Genomic DNA, 15,695 nt, shown 5'->3' with positions numbered 1-15,695 from the left:
AGTATTAATTCATTTAGATTTTGCTAAAGTAGCTAATTTAAAAATGCTCCATAGCATCCCACATACAAATGGGATAGACAACTGTCTGTAATGATAAGAAGAAGTGTCCTGGTTTGAACTCTGATCAGTCAGCCAGGTAGTTTTGCTGTCATATTTTGAGATAAATTAAAAGATCCTCTCTAGTCAGGATGAAAACCATCTTTCTTGAAAACTCCAGGCCTTTCTCAAAAATTATCCAAATTAATCACAAAGACTTCTTTTATTTGAACACCAGATCTCTAACCAGCAATGAATGAAATACAATCTAATCCCAATCTAGTCCATCCCCTCTAATCCTGGTGTGGACAGACACAATTAAATTCCAACTTTTTTTATCTTTAGTGCAAAAGGTTATTAAATTCCTCTTTAATACAACAAGATTGCTGCAAAAATATATTATTAGTGTCACCATGAAGCAGTAAGGTAGATAGTATATGTATCAGTAAAGTATATCAAAGTATTAGTATAAAGTAATCAAAGATAAGAAAAAAATATTAAACTGTAAACACAAGATAAGCATGAATAAATATTTCAGATTTACCACATCTTTACTCCTTGCGGTTAGATTTTCATTTTTTTTCCCTGGGGGAGCTGTGGACAAAAAGCTGAAAGATAGAAGTGAATTACAAAAAAAAACATATAATTACAAAAAAAACAGCAACTGAGTTTCTACAAAATACACTTGCTAGTTAGCGGTTTATACAGAACATTTGGGTGAAACATTATGACAACTGTTTTACTTTAAGTGCTACTTACACTACATTTCACTATGAAAGGTTTAGCTGTGGTGATTATAAATGAATAAACCTATTAATTAATTAATTGTGTACCACGGTATCATTGAGAAAGTCCTCTTCTATTTTATGTTTTGGATGAATAGTCACTTCTTCAGGATCACTACTGTCATTTTCTGCAAAAATATTAGTTAAATAATTAAACGTTAACCAACAACTAAAAATGCAGAATTGTATCCTAAACAGTTGATTATATATACTAAATAATAATGTACAAGATGCTCAAATTCATCATGCATATATTTTCAAATAAATCACTAAAAACCACTATATTTATTTTCTTTTTTGATAGTCATTTAAGTAATAAACATACTTAGATACATCCTTAAAAAACTATGAAAAATGCAATTTTTTTACATTTTTAAACAGGTTGTCACAAGTTTTGCATAAGTAGGAATTAATCAACCCATCAAACTGTATAAGTTATTTTTACTACTATTTACAGAACAATTAACTTTTAAAAATTAACTGTGATTTGTAATTAAATATACACAAATACTTAAATATTAATTGATTCTGAACCTACCTAATTTATTGTATTCAGCCTCTGGGCAGATGAAGAATGTTATTCTGTTAAATTGTTTGCCAATTTCATTTTTGTAGTCTTGCAGTATAAAATTACTTGCAGATCCTGGTATTTTATTAACAAGACTCCCATCAGCATACAAAAGCACATATGGGCCTGGTGGTAAATCATTGTTGAATGTGCAGAGTTTTGTCTCAGCGGCATGCAAAAGTTCATTTTTGGAACTTCTTGAAGAAATTCGAAGTGGTAATGTCCTGCCTCTTTCTTTTTTTAACATTCCTCCACACTCCCTTATAATTCCTACATTAATCTACGTACAGAAAAAAGAAATAATGAAACAACATAAAATAAATAAAAAGAAAGTAGTTTTGCATAAACTAGATTAGAACTGTGAGATTACAATCAGAATTTAAAAAACGTATTTGTGTTAATTTATACATTCATTCATATGTTTTATAAAAAATACATGAGTAAAACGCACGTAAATAACGATGCCTTTAATTGGTAATTGAACAGATTTTTAAAAAATATATTTCACGCGTATAATATTTAAAATATTCAGACGTACCTGTACACAACTTACTGCATCCTTCTGAGACTTTCTTTTAGTGGTAAAATTAACGGATCTTTCTTTGTTTTTTATTTCTTTGAAACGAAAAAAATCCGTCAGTGTTGGAGAATTTTGAGGATGCTGACGTCCTAAACATTTTCAAAAGGGTTATTCGCTTTAGCGCGCACAAAGTACTGTAGCGAAAAAATTACACATACTCGTACTTAAATGCAAGAGACATATTACCTGTTGGTGGTCCTCCCAGCGCCGCGGACGATTGGTCACCTGACGGCAGAAAGGCAAGCGATCGCCCACAGGTGGAACAAAATGCTGGCGCCGCGCCCGTGCCCAGCTGACTGCCACAGTAGGGACAAAACATTGTCTGCCTTTGGATAATGAGAATGTTTGTTACAGGAAGAAGTAAAGCATTTGTAACAAAACAGTAAAATGAATGGTAAACCCAATAGCAGGACTTCTCTGTTTCAGTTGATGGATGACAACGGACACTTCGTGCTCTGACCTCGTAGGGGACCCAAAGCCACCTACCGCATCGTCCATACCCCCCGTGTTTGCAATACCACATGTGTTTGCACACTCGACCCACAACCAAATAAAGAGAAAGAAATCCATGTGCGTTTTCGCACTCGAAACTTTTATGATAAGAAAATATCCTATTAATAGCCTAACAGTTCGCGAGGAGTAAAAAGAAGCCGACACGACAGGGAGTAGCCGCAGTTATCTAGTTCAAGTTTGACATTTTTATTTTAAAAGTTTGTGAAGATGTTAAACGTTTTGTTCAGTTTCCCAAAGAAACGTTTTCGTTTTTTTAATTACCAGGAAGTCACAAAAACTGTAGTTGTGAAAGGTATATATTTAACAAGAACAACCAGTATTATGTTCGTCGTTTCGTATGAAATCTGGGCAGTTATTACAACCAACCATGAACACCCTTCGCTGAAGCGGACTTTCCCGCACTTAACACGTTGAATGCTCAGGAGATAAACGTTTACAGACCCTTGCAGTCGCCACACTGCATGTATACAGTATAATATATACGTTTAAAAAATACAGCATATTCTGCTTTTCACCTTTAAATGTGATCAGTTGAAGATTAGTCCGTTGCACAGATTTCTCTTCCAACTAAGCATGCACAGATTTCGTTCTGAAAATCTCATTTCCGGTGTGGACATTTCCGTTTTCAAAATGCTGTTTCCGTTGTGAAGTTCACTTCCGTTTTCAGTTTTTGTTGATTTCATGTTGCGGCCTCTTAATGTTGATTTCATGTTGTCGTTTTTGTTCATTTCACGCTCTTTCTTTTGGTTAATTTCACGCTCTCACTTTTTGTTAATTTCATGCTCTCACTATTTGCTAAGTTTATGCCCTCACTGTTTATTGTTGACTTCATGTTTTCATATATTAATTAATTTCATTGTGTTTTTTTTATTTTGTTTTTTCATTTGGTTTGTTGCTGATTTTGTGTTTGTGTTTTGCCCCTCAGAGCCACCGTACCTATTGCTTCTACACTAATAAAAATTAATGAAAACTGTTTGAAATAAATGAATTAAAAGCCTGGTATATTGTTTATGTACAAAGTATATGAAGTTACTAAGCAAAATTCAGTAAAAGGTTAAAAAAGTTTCCTGAAATCTGCAAAACTTTAGTTTCGGAGACTTAAAAAACAATACAAAATATTCTGTATTTTATATATTTCTTTATTAATGAACATCGTACTAAGGCACTTTAGAAGTGCAGATCTTTTACACAGTAAGACAGTGGTGGTTATTGAAGTGCCAGCCATGTAGTTTATAAAAAAAGAAGCACATTGCCTGTCTGACATTTCCTTATTATTCCATTAAACCAAATTACATTGAAGTAGAGTTAAAACAGAAATCTATAAATTAATCTTATAACTTCATATTGGTACAGTAGTTACTGGTGCCACTTTACAACCTTTTCAGTTGAAATCTAGGCTTGGTCTTTGTGTCTGAGGATTTTGCTTGTTCTCCATGTGTCCATGCTGGTTTTTCATAAGATTTGTAGATTTTTCTCCTATATGTACACTAAGTCCATTGGTGTCTCTTAACTCTTATCAAGGCATTTGAGTTGTGATGGACACACACAAATTCCAAGGTTGTTTTCTGCCTTGGACCTGTTGCTGATGGAATTGGCTCCATTCTCCAGATCTCTGAACTTTATTTTAAGATAGTTTGAAAATGAGTGGATGTTTCAATTACGGTGCTTGGTTGTAATGTACTAAATAAAAATATTTTTGTATCGATTTTAATCTGTCTTACAGATAGCACTTTCACAATATTTTAGCAGTTGTAATTACTCCTGAATTTAGGAATCCATTAACTCTCATAAACCCTTACAGAATACTGGTGCAACTAGCTGGGACCTCAGAAATTGTTCCATAGCATGATCTAGACAGATCTCCTCTTAGTCGCATTCATTATGGAAAAGATACACTTATTGGCAGTGCAGAAGGACCTGTATAGTGCAAAAAAAGAGTACAAAGAATATTCAGTTTCATATCTGCCTTTTTACTTTGTTTCAGCTGGTGTCGTAATGTGTCTTTTGTCTCCATTGTCCACCCAGACTATTGCACTTAAGTAATGTTTAAATGTTAATGTAAATCCTCAACCATACAGATAATTAATTTCCATATAACTATTAATTCTTCTCAGTCTTTAACTCATCCTTATTCCAGCTGTCATTTTAATAATTACATTTTTTTTGCTTATATTTTCAGTAGTATACAATATGAAAATTCTTTGACATTTGGTATTTCTGCATAGAGGTTTATTTCTTTTTCCTCCTAATTTGCTACTGTGACAGATACTTACACATTTTGCCAGGATGGTGTGATGCATAACATTTTACAGTGTATACTTCAATGTTCCTGTGTAAAATAAAGTTAAAATTCTAAGAAGGTAATGTATCAATTGAATTTAGTTTTTTCAGTGCATTTATCAGTCCATCTGTATCCATTGTATATGTATATTTATGTGTACAGGTATCAGATACCCAGGAATCTTCTGGAAAACCTAATTGATTTAGGATTTTCTTGGATTTCTATTGCAAGACTCTTCTGTATTGGCACACGGACATTATATCGTCATCGACAAAGAATGGGGCTCCTTGCAAACTCCAGGTTCAGCAATATCTCTGATTCTGAGCTTGATACTTTAATTCTTGAAATTAGGCATTCAACTCCTTACATAGGTGAAAGATACATTTCTGGCAGCCTGCGTTCACGTAACATTCGCGTGCAACAATGGAGAATAAGAGAAAGACTTCATATAATTGATCCTGTTGGAACTATAATTCGAAGAAGGTATGCAATTCAGAGAAGAGTATATAGTGTTCCTGGACCAAATTATCTTTGGTAAGTGTTTTGTCTTCTGTAAAATTGCATTGCGAAAAACTATTTTTCACACTTTCTGCCTCTTATTCGATTTGAATGCTCGGAAAAGCACAGTCCTATAGGCTTTGCATTGTAATCCTTTTTTATGGTTTGTTCAACAAAACTATCATTTATATACAGGTGCTTTTAACAAAAATTTGTTGACACACCTCATAATAATTTACTGTTATTAAATCTGAGTAGGTGGTGTAGTGGAGCAGTGGTTAACAGTACAGCTTTGGAACAATGGGGCCAGGACTCACATTTTGGGTCCTAGCTGTGTGGAGTTTGCTTGTTCTCCCTGTGTTCATAGGGGTTTCCTTTGGGTGCTCTGTTTTTATCCCACAGTCCAAAGACAAGCAGGTTAGGTGGACTGGTGATAATAAATTGGCCTTAGAGTGTGAATGTGTAACCTTGCAATGGACTGGTGCCCTGCAGTTTGCTCCCATTTTGTGTCCTATGCTTGATATGACAGACTCCAGCTTTCCTGCAACTGAGGATAAGGCAGGTTTGGAAAACAGATCAAAAAATGGATAAATAGGTAGGAATACACATAGCTTTCACAAGGTGTATTCATTGTAATATACACTTCCTCCACAAAAGGTGGTAAAATGTTTGCACATTAGTAATGTTCTTAACCTTCAATAACTGTAAATGTATATTGTCATGTCTATCAGTCATGTAGTTTTCATAATAAAATGTGTAGTAAGGTAAACTCAGCATTAATTTTAAAATGAATTGTAGTATCAGGTGTATGTTCCTAAAAAGCTTGTTTGAAATTAAATAGTGAAAGAACCCCATAGGTAAGTTTTTAAAGTGTGTCTGTATACTAGTTTTTAAAGTTCATCTTTACCTATTTTTATCACCCATTTTCTTTTTCCAGGCACATAGACAGCAACCATAAACTAATCCCATGGAGGTTTGTTTTTCATGGATGTGTAGATGGTTATAGTCGTACAATTGTGTACATTGAGGCTTCGAACAACAATTCTGCATCAACAGTACTCACATTTTTTCAAGAAGGCGTGAGGAATTTTGGATTACCTTTAAGGGTTCGAGGAGATGCAGGTTCTGAGAATGTGCTGGTGGAAAGATACATGATCAGCGAAAGAGGACATGTTGGAAGTTTTATTGTTGGACGCAGTGTGCATAATCAAAGGATTGAGCGTCTTTGGGCAGAATTGAATAGAGCAGTGACCTCATATTTTAAAGGTATATTTCTGTTTATGGAAGAAAATCTTGTTCTTGACAGCAACTCAGAAGTTGATATGTATTGTTTACACTACATATATATGCCTCGAATTAAAGTTGCTGTGAATGAATTTGTTAATCAGTGGAACAACCATAGTTTAAGCACAGAGAATAATTTTTCACCACTTCAGTTGTGGACTGCAGGTTTCTTGTCTGCAGGTGACAGAGTGAACAGCTTAGGATTTGTCAGTTGTGACTCATTTCCACATAATTCTTCACTTGAAAGGGAACACATTCCAGAAAATATTTTCACTGTATCTACCGAACAGCTAGAACACTTGCACCAAATGGTTAACCCCCTCCATGATGATCATAATCATGGAATTAATCATTTCTTGACTATTAAAGAATACCTGGGGTCCATTTTTGTTTTGAGTTAAGGTAGTTAATATTTCCTTTTTCATTGTCAGTCACAAATGTAACATCATCAAACACAAAAACTTATTATCCTACCTCCTTGCTCTTGTTGTATTTTTGCAGAAATATATTAATAAATGGGTACATAGCAGACTCACTGCTGGAATTTTTTTTTTTTAGAAATTGAGTTTTGAATTAAATGATTTGTTTGAAAAACTTTGTTCATGTAAATGATAGTTGTAAATATTATTAGGTACATTAAAACTGTATAATTCTGAAACATATCCTTATATAAAATGAAGTTAAAATTATCAGCTTGTAGTGACTATTTTTGTCTTGAATAAGCATACAAATAAACATTATGAACTGAAAATAATAATGAATAAAACTATACCTAACGGATTAACTGTATCCTAGACCTGTAAAAAAACACAAATCCAGGATACAGCAATCCAATTTCCTGCATTGTCCATTTTAAAAATTGTAATGCAGAACTACTGTAGATCTGCAAATCAGCACTAAATAGCAATATGCATGCCAGTGTAGAAAAATGTAAATACACGTGTAAAGGAAAAATAAATCTTTATTACTTGAAACAATTTTCACCATTATACTGAACTTTTAAATGGCTTGCCATTCTGTTAATTTTCAGATTCACACTAATAAAATGTTTAATTCTTTTACTACAATATAAAGATAACCATGATGAACTTTATTACAAAAAATACAATTTATTTTTTAAAATATCAGAAAAGTGCAGTTGTTTCTAATTTGAATAAAACTTAAGTTTAAATATTTCTTCAAAAATTAGCAGACATTCTGATGTAATGGTACTGTAACACAAAAACAAATTGTGCACAATACTCTGGCATATAGTGATTTAAAAAGCTGAAAACAAACAATCAATACAGGAAAAATATTTTTGGATAATTTTAACAATGTGAAATCTTGTAACAGCACTGAAAGCCCAAGATTAGCACATCTTTCAAAAATGAGTTTTAACCTCTCAATAAACTGGACAATAGTAACATATACAGTGGGTACGGAAAGTATTCAGACCCCCTTCAATTTTTCACTCTTTGTCATATTGCAGCCATTTGCTAAAATCATTTAAATTAATTTTTTCCCTCATTAATGTACACACAGCACCCCATATTGACAGACAAAAAAAAGAATTTTTGAAATTGTTGCAGATTTATTAAGAAAGAAAAACTGAAATATCACATGGTCCTAAGTATTCAGACCCTTTGCTCAGTATTTAGTAGAAGCACCCTTTTGAGCTAATACAGCCATGAGTCTTCTTGAGAAAGATGCAACAAGTTTTTCACACCTGGATTTGGGGATCCTCTGCCATTCCTCCTTGCAGATCCTCTCCAGTTCTGTCAGGTTGGATGGTAAACGTTGGTGGACAGCCATTTTTAGGTCTTTCCAGAGATGCTCAATTGGGTTTAAGTCAGGGCTCTGGCTGGGCCATTCAAGAACAGTCACAGAGTTGTTGTGAAGCCACTCCTTCGTTATTTTAGCTGTGTGCTTAGGGTCATTGTCTTGTTGGAAGGTAAACCTTCGGCCCAGTCTGAGGTCCTTAGCACTCTGGAGAAGGTTTTTGTCCAGGATATCCCTGTACTTGGCCGCATTCATCTTTCCCTCGATTGCAACCAGTCGTCCTGTCCCTGCAGCTGAAAAACACCCCCACAGCATGATGCTGCCACCGCCATGCTTCACTGTGGGGACTGTATTGGACAAGTGATGAGCAGTGCCTGGTTGTCTCCACACATACCGCTTAGAATTAAGGCCAAAAAGTTCTATCTTGGTCTCATCAGACCAGAGAATCTTATTTCTCACCATATCAGAGTCCTTCAGGTGTCTTTTAGCAAACTCCATAGAACTTTTTGGCCTTAATTCTAAGCGGTATGTGTGGAGACAACCAGGCACTGCTCATCACTTGTCCAATACAGTCCCCACAGTGAAGCATGGTGGTGGCAGCATCATGCTGTGGGGGTGCTTTTCAGCTGCAGGGACAGGACGACTGGTTGCAATCGAGGGAAAGATGAATGCGGCCAAGTACAGGGATATCCTGGACAAAAACCTTCTCCAGAGTGCTAAGGACCTCAGACTGGGCCGAAGGTTTACCTTCCAACAAGACAATGACCCTAAGCACACAGCTAAAATAACGAAGGAGTGGCTTCACAACAACTCTGTGACTGTTCTTGAATGGCCCAGCCAGAGCCCTGACTTAAACCCAATTGAGCATCTCTTGAGAGACCTAAAAATGGCTGTCCACCAACGTTTACCATCCAACCTGACAGAACTGGAGAGGATCTGCAAGGAGGAATGGCAGAGGATCCCCAAATCCAGGTGTGAAAAACTTGTTGCATCTTTCTCAAGAAGACTCATGACTGTATTAGCTCAAAAGGGTGCTTCTACTAAATACTGAGCAAAGGGTCTGAATACTTAGGACCATGTGATATTTCAGTTTTTCTTTCTTAATAAATCTGCAACAATTTCAAAAATTCTTTTTTTTGTCTGTCAATATGGGGTGCTGTGTGTACATTAATGAGGGAAAAAAATAATTTAAATGATTTTAGCAAATGGCTGCAATATGACAGAGTGAAAAATTGAAGGGGGTCTGAATACTTTCCGTACCCACTGTATATGGCTGTAATTTCAAATACTAATGACAAGGTTCTGAAGACAGGATGATTGTTACTTCCTTCTCTAAATACACAACAACATACTTATACTCATATTAATGTTAACCCAATCCCTATTTTTTGTAAGATTTTAATGATGAAAAGGTTAAGATGGACTTATGAATTTCTAGGAGTTACTCCTTTTGTGCAGGAACAATGAAGTACTTATGGGTTATGTATGTCTCACTATGAAGTCATTATCGGATTATTGCACATTTGAATTTATTATGCCTGCCCAAATCCTGGAGAATTATGAATGGCAAAGTCAAGGTTGTATTTAAAATCTTCATAAACATTATGAACTGTAGGCAGACGTAAAATATTGGCACGTGTTTGCAGTGGGGAACAGATCTTTACTATAAATGAATTCAATGGATGGCTTAGTTGTCCATCCAAGTGCTGGTGGATAATCTGTTCCTGTAGCAAATGCTAGAATTTGACCAAGTGAGATGTCTCCATCCCCATCTGCAAGTAGAAAACAAATATACATAGTATTACATATAGCAAGCACTCATTACATAAACTGTATATAGTCACATGTACGTATGGAGTAAAGGTACATATGGTTTAAAGATACAGTATCAAAATACTCAAGAAACACATTTACTTATAAAAAGGCACAGCATTGTCAAACTCGCTTAATTTAGTTATATATTAGAGGGGTCAAAAGCCTATCCTGGAAGCAGGAAAAATCCCTAGGCAAGGTACCAGTCCACCATAGGGCTCACTTAATTCATACAGGTACACCTACACTTACACAATGCTTATTTAAAGGCACCAAAGTTAAACCAACATGCATGTCTTGGGAGGCGTGGAACAAAAGCTGGGGCTTCTGGGAAAAAATCCATACAGACACTGGCAGAGCATGCAAACCTCACATGGACAGTGAATGGGTATTAGATAATAACCTGGTATAATGAATCCATGAGGCAGCAGCACACCCCATTAAATTGCCTCCAATAAAAAGGATATTTTATCGCCAATAGTAATAACCTGAAAGGACTGAAATGGCAGACCAAAAAAAAGATTCATATACTTATGCAGTTAATTAGCAAAACAAACCTTGCACATCTATTAAGTAATCTCGCCACCATCCTATGATTTTTGTCTGCAGTTGTCGCTTATTGCTACCTTGATACTCCAAACTGATGGCAAGAAATGGACAAAATGTTTACTATGTCAGTGTTTTTTCTGTGTAGCATAAGGCTGGATAAAATGCCTTGGGAAACTTGTGAATTGCATCCAGAACACCAAGTGTACAAAGACCCTGTTTGAATCTAAAAAGGAAATAAATGTACAGAACTATCACTTGAATTGTTCTGAAATGTTGTAAACAAAGCCAACTACAAAAAAGATATTTTTTTCTTCTTTCATCTGCTAAGTTTTACTGTATAGTAATCGCTTTGTAACAATTTCTTAAAACAGGATTGCTAGTTCTAATCTTAGTTAAAAGGAATATTAGATTTAAAATGCCATTAAGGTAACAGAAAAATATAAAAATGGTATACAAACATAATAAAATTGACTATTATGCTACTAGAAGTGCACAATTTTAACTTTTTCTGTGTTAACTTGTAAGAGAATGAAAGATTAACCTATACATACCTTTCAAATACTCCTCTTGTGCGCCCGAAAAAATACCAATTTGTGGCTTCTTCAACAATCTGTTTAGAACATTCAATGGAAATCACCCTATGTAAGCACCCTGCTAAGCTCAAAAAATCCTGAAACTTCAAGACAGCTTCACTTGCTTCACCTAAGGTTTTTGCCTCATATATCTGAAATATAGTAAGAATCACAACATAGATTTAGGAACCAATACAACAGATGTACTATGCTTTAACATTTACTGATCAAGCAGTAAGTCTCTTAAACTGATTAATTACTCTCACTTTAGACTAATCTGTCCATTGATGACTCCCCCACAAGTCTTTGAATATATGAGATAGCTCTAATGCGAAACAGTTATTTTTGGAAAGAGAACTGCTTTACTGTTGATAATTACAATTTCACATGGAATATAATACACAAGAGGCAAGATCACTAGTGTTTTTTTACATGTTAAGGACAAAATCAGAGCTGATGCAACATAAATTGTTATCCCATACTATGTATTAAATTGAAAACAATTTAAACAATTACTTTTTGTAATTTTGTCCTTATGTCTTCATCCTCAATGTTCTTAAGATCACATTTAACATTTTCAGGTCCACTGACCAATGCATCATACAACTCAGTTGATATAAACTGTGGTGGTGGTCCTCCATGTACAAGGGAAACAGCAATAGCTCTCCCTGCAATGAAGTAGTCATCTCTTCTCACAGCTAAACAAACACAGAAACAAATGCATGTAATTAAGTTAATTTACAAAAAAATGTGAGGCTTACTACACCATATCAAAAAGAATAAATGTGTAATAGAGATATAAGTCATGCAAAATACAAAATGCAGTACAATGTGAATTTATGTAAAATTAGCCAATAGTGAAAGTACTTAATACTCTCAGCTTTGTAAACATTTTGGACAAAACTCTGCAATCCCATTTTACTAACATAAATAATTATAATATAAAAAAACATACCTGTACTATTGACTGCTAAGTATTTTTTATGTTCTGGCCCCATAAAGAGAGAACTAGATTGGAGATGTCTCATCAAAAGTCTCAGGAATTCTCTGCGAGGTCCTCCAATGTCAACAGCGCCTTCTGAATGGCCAACATCATCAGTAAACTTAATGGACATATGTTTGTTAGGAGAATATGTATTTCTCTTAAATCCACGTACTGCTCCCTCCCACAGTGAAGATCTGTTAATGTTAAAAATGCTGCTTTCTTCTTCACTAATTACTTCAGCCAAATTTTGAAGAATGTCTTCAAGAAGGAAACTGACAATGAGAAATAAAGAAACCTTTCTGGCATAAGATTGTCAACTCTATACAGCTATTCCTTGGTTTAAAAAAAAATCGACAATGTTTGACGAAATGCATACCTATCACCTGATGAATCATTAGAGCTGTCACTGAAGACAATGGGCCCTTCTATGTCATCCTCTTCAGTCACTTCCAAAATATTGATGTACTGGCTGCAGAATAGAAGTTTAAAAAAAAAAAAGTGTAAAAATGATATACCAGCCTATTGTCAAGGTATCAAAATGGTGAACAGAATTTACCACAGGGCTGAGCAAAACTGGCATTTACCTTTCACTAAGCACCAAACAAAAATAAACATTTGACATTTTATGCAGTTCACTAAAACACTATACTTCCCTTATTACATACTGCAATATTTATTAAATATGAGGTTTTTCCTTTCTTACTCTTCACAATAGTATGTTTAACATATACCCAAGGTATATTATCCTTCTTATCCAATTACAACCAACAAACTTTCTTCATTCCTTCTTGCATGTCTTTCTTCTACCAGCCTATTAATGACAAATGCAAATACCTTATACAGTAACCGCTGTCAGGAAGGCAAACGCCAAATTGATGTTCAAGCTCTCATTTTTTGTTTTACAAAGTCTATTGTTAATTTAACATGGATATTTTCTTTTGTACTAAAAAGATATTAAATGCAAATACATACTGATAAGGATCACTTGACTGACTTTTTTCTCCAACAGCAACTGTTGAATATGCATTTGTAGATGCACTCTGAAGGATCGTTTTCTCAGTTTCTGTCACCAGCTGATCTTGTAAAGTAGTTTCACAATTTTCATAACCAGGCAGTGATACTCTGTCTATGACCACATTATTTGTCATTTGGAAAACAGATGTTTCTTGGAGTTGCTTTTCAAAATCACTGCTGAAAAAAAAAGAATCTAGGTTAGAATGCATGTAGCACAAACACTAAAAAATATACTAAAAAGTGTATCTCAAATCTAATTTTAATGCAGTTCTCATATATATTAAGAATGACATATAAACTTACTGTTTCATTTCATAATGAGAATCTTCATAAATACAATGTTTGCCTTCATTGTGTTCAGTTTCATTGTCGGAGGATTTTGTACACTAAAATAAATAGTCCTCAATTACATACTGGTTACAAAGTTTACAAAATTACCAAACAACACTCTCTCCAGAACATATTCCAAATAAGGTTTGCAAGGTGTTGGATCCTTTGCCAACATTATTTGGTACCACCAGGCAGGATCCAAGCCTGCCAGTCCACCACAGGGACATTTACACAACTATCATCATCTTAATAAAAATATAATACACACCTTCTCAATGATATCATCAGGAGACTTAAGAAGTGTTTTGTTTGGTCTAAGGTACAACACCTTGGAAGAAAATACTTTGTTTATCACAAATCCAGACAAAGTTTGTCCAGCCACTAGGTTTGGTTTAACAACTTTATTATGTAGACCCATGAGAATTTCAAATCTGAAATAAAAATCTTACAATTAATGAAACATGGATTTTTTTTCCATGACCATATTTGAAGTCACACAGTTCCATTGAATGCTAGATATTCAATCCTTTGCTTGAAACAACTGTATCAGTGTGGTATAACAAAAATATTATGTACATTAAATAAGCTAAACCAAAATAAATCCTAATGGCAAAAAGCCTAGGCATACTCCACACTTTACATTTATAATTGCAGTATTTAAACTGCAAGTTACAGGCCTGAAGTATAGCGTACAAAGGTAAGTCTGAGCCTCTCACTCACTTTGAAACAGTTAGCAACAGCCTTGGTGTGTGGTTCACAATAGATGGGTGAAAAAGAAAATTATATTAATGATGACAAAACAATAATTTCAAACATTTGTACCGTGAAAAGGCAGGGCGCAGATTAATTTGCATTTCATAAAATTAAACCCGAACGTTGTATTTTAAAAGATCATACAGCTTATATCTTAAAAAACATTCACACTTAACTGTATGCTTGAATCAATTTTATCACTGAAAACTAATCGCAATTGTTCAATTATTATTTTCGCATCCCAGTCCTTTTGAAATTCCACTGCATTCTTCACATGACCATTGTCAAACAGCCATTGCTTTGTTCCTCGTCTTGGAACCACAACAAAATTAGCATCAGGAAGTAGCACTACATCTTTTGTGAAACTGTTTGGGCCACAAATTCGTTTTTTAAAAATTCTGGAAAGAATAAAAAAAAATTGGATACCGTATACAGAGCCTTTAATCCTTCACTAGAACATTTTAAATAAAGTCAATATAAAATTACACACACTTATTTCTTCCCTCCAACACGTACCTTTTTGCGGCCAGTCTTGCTGAACTTCTTGAAGACTGTAGCATATTTAACCTTGTAGAAAAGTGCGGAACATCTGCACATCGTTTTCCTATTAAATGTTTAGTTAGTTCTCTATCGGCTAAATTCACAGAAGCCACTGAAGAACAGTGAGGTACATTAGGAGGTTGTAGGCTTTCATATTGTTCACCCATGCCGTTGGATGATGAACAAGTCCAATTCAGTGCTTCGTCAACTGCTTTCACAACTGAAGGGTTGCTCAGAACAGATGAAATCAAATCCCTGCAAACATCTATATGCCTCGAATTATCCATTCTGAAAGATTGAAAATTTGCAAACATTCAGATTACACTACAAATCCGTAAATGGTTTTAAGGTAAATGCCTACACTTACAGCACCTCAGAGTCAAATTCTAATGGCAGTTAACTGCAAGAAAATTGCACAGTAAACTCTTAAAATTGAGCTATATAATTCTGTACTTTAAAACGTGTATATAAACACTTAAACAATGTACCAAATGTGCGTCTGAGAATCCAGTTTTCCGATACGCCATGTTTTAGACTGAACACTGATTATTAAAAATAGGGTAAAGTCAGACCAAAGCGATGGATGTTCATAATGAACTTCTTTAAAGTATTTGGTAATATGATAAAGCCAAATAAAATAAAACAACACTTCGGTTTTCTCAAATGCCAGTAATTCTGCAATACAGTACCACCAAAACAGCTGACAATTGATGCGTGGCACCAACTAAACTGTTTACGCTTAATTTCAGACTTAGGGGCAAATACCATTAAACAGTTTTATTTACCTCCTAACCCTTTTATAAAGTTATTGTTGCGAAAACTTTCTGCAGTTTT

General features: G+C 34.6%; 3 protein-coding genes and 1 long non-coding RNA gene across 5 annotated transcripts in view; 1 reads left to right on the top strand and 3 right to left on the bottom strand.

The window, feature by feature from the left end:
* Nucleotides 1–631: 631 nt before the first annotated feature.
* On the bottom strand, nt 632–3,385 carry LOC127526956 (uncharacterized). Of its 2 annotated transcripts, XM_051924202.1 has the most exons (5): nt 2,998–3,385; nt 2,156–2,295; nt 1,928–2,058; nt 1,360–1,669; nt 632–949 (listed from the first exon to the last, which is right to left on the bottom strand). In XM_051924202.1, exons 2-5 carry the CDS (start codon nt 2,286–2,288, stop codon nt 858–860), a joined length of 666 nt encoding a protein of 221 aa, XP_051780162.1. In that variant the 5' UTR covers nt 2,289–2,295; nt 2,998–3,385; the 3' UTR covers nt 632–857. The 2 variants fall into 2 exon arrangements, with proteins under 2 accessions (XP_051780162.1, XP_051780161.1); XM_051924201.1 differs by lacking the exon at nt 2,998–3,385 and having other exon boundaries at nt 2,156–2,625.
* A 1,500-nt stretch (nt 3,386–4,885) lies between these two features.
* Nucleotides 4,886–7,001, top strand: LOC114642220 (uncharacterized). Its single transcript, XM_051924158.1, has 2 exons — nt 4,886–5,297; nt 6,199–7,001. Exons 1-2 carry the CDS (start codon nt 4,906–4,908, stop codon nt 6,944–6,946), a joined length of 1,140 nt encoding a protein of 379 aa, XP_051780118.1. The 5' UTR covers nt 4,886–4,905; the 3' UTR covers nt 6,947–7,001.
* A 2,672-nt stretch (nt 7,002–9,673) lies between these two features.
* Nucleotides 9,674–11,531, bottom strand: LOC127526965 (uncharacterized). The gene is made up of 3 exons (XR_007934331.1): nt 11,219–11,531; nt 10,676–10,890; nt 9,674–10,078 (listed from the first exon to the last, which is right to left on the bottom strand). It is a non-coding gene; the product is annotated as an uncharacterized LOC127526965 (long non-coding RNA).
* Nucleotides 11,532–11,743: 212 nt separating this feature from the next.
* LOC127527109 (uncharacterized) overlaps nt 11,744–15,695 on the bottom strand; it is a 30,899-nt gene continuing 26,947 nt past the window's right edge. Inside the window, exons 2-9 of the mRNA XM_051924745.1 lie at nt 14,838–15,149; nt 14,498–14,719; nt 13,837–13,999; nt 13,542–13,624; nt 13,197–13,415; nt 12,601–12,693; nt 12,195–12,496; nt 11,744–11,937 (exon numbers count right to left, since the gene is read on the bottom strand). Coding sequence (XP_051780705.1) covers nt 11,744–11,937; nt 12,195–12,496; nt 12,601–12,693; nt 13,197–13,415; nt 13,542–13,624; nt 13,837–13,999; nt 14,498–14,719; nt 14,838–15,149 — 1,588 coding nt within the window. The remainder of the gene's footprint in view (nt 11,938–12,194; nt 12,497–12,600; nt 12,694–13,196; nt 13,416–13,541; nt 13,625–13,836; nt 14,000–14,497; nt 14,720–14,837; nt 15,150–15,695) is intronic.

Source organism: Erpetoichthys calabaricus, chromosome 3 (genome assembly GCF_900747795.2).
Source record: "Erpetoichthys calabaricus chromosome 3, fErpCal1.3, whole genome shotgun sequence".
Taxonomy (NCBI): domain Eukaryota; kingdom Metazoa; phylum Chordata; class Cladistia; order Polypteriformes; family Polypteridae; genus Erpetoichthys; species Erpetoichthys calabaricus.
This window is presented reverse-complemented; position numbering and strand designations above follow the sequence as displayed.

Coding starts and splice junctions, on each gene's coding strand:
- LOC127526956 (XM_051924201.1), bottom strand. CDS start 2,492: ATGTGGTATTGCAAACACGGGGGGTATGGACGATGCGGTAGGTGGCTT. Junction 2,059..2,155: donor GCTGGGAGGACCACCAACAG/GTAATATGTCTC, acceptor GAAAATGTTTAG/GACGTCAGCATCCTCAAAAT. Junction 950..1,359: donor GGCTGAATACAATAAATTAG/GTAGGTTCAGAA, acceptor ATATTTTTGCAG/AAAATGACAGTAGTGATCCT.
- LOC114642220 (XM_051924158.1), top strand. CDS start 4,906: ATGTATATTTATGTGTACAGGTATCAGATACCCAGGAATCTTCTGGAA. Junction 5,298..6,198: donor CCTGGACCAAATTATCTTTG/GTAAGTGTTTTG, acceptor TTCTTTTTCCAG/GCACATAGACAGCAACCATA.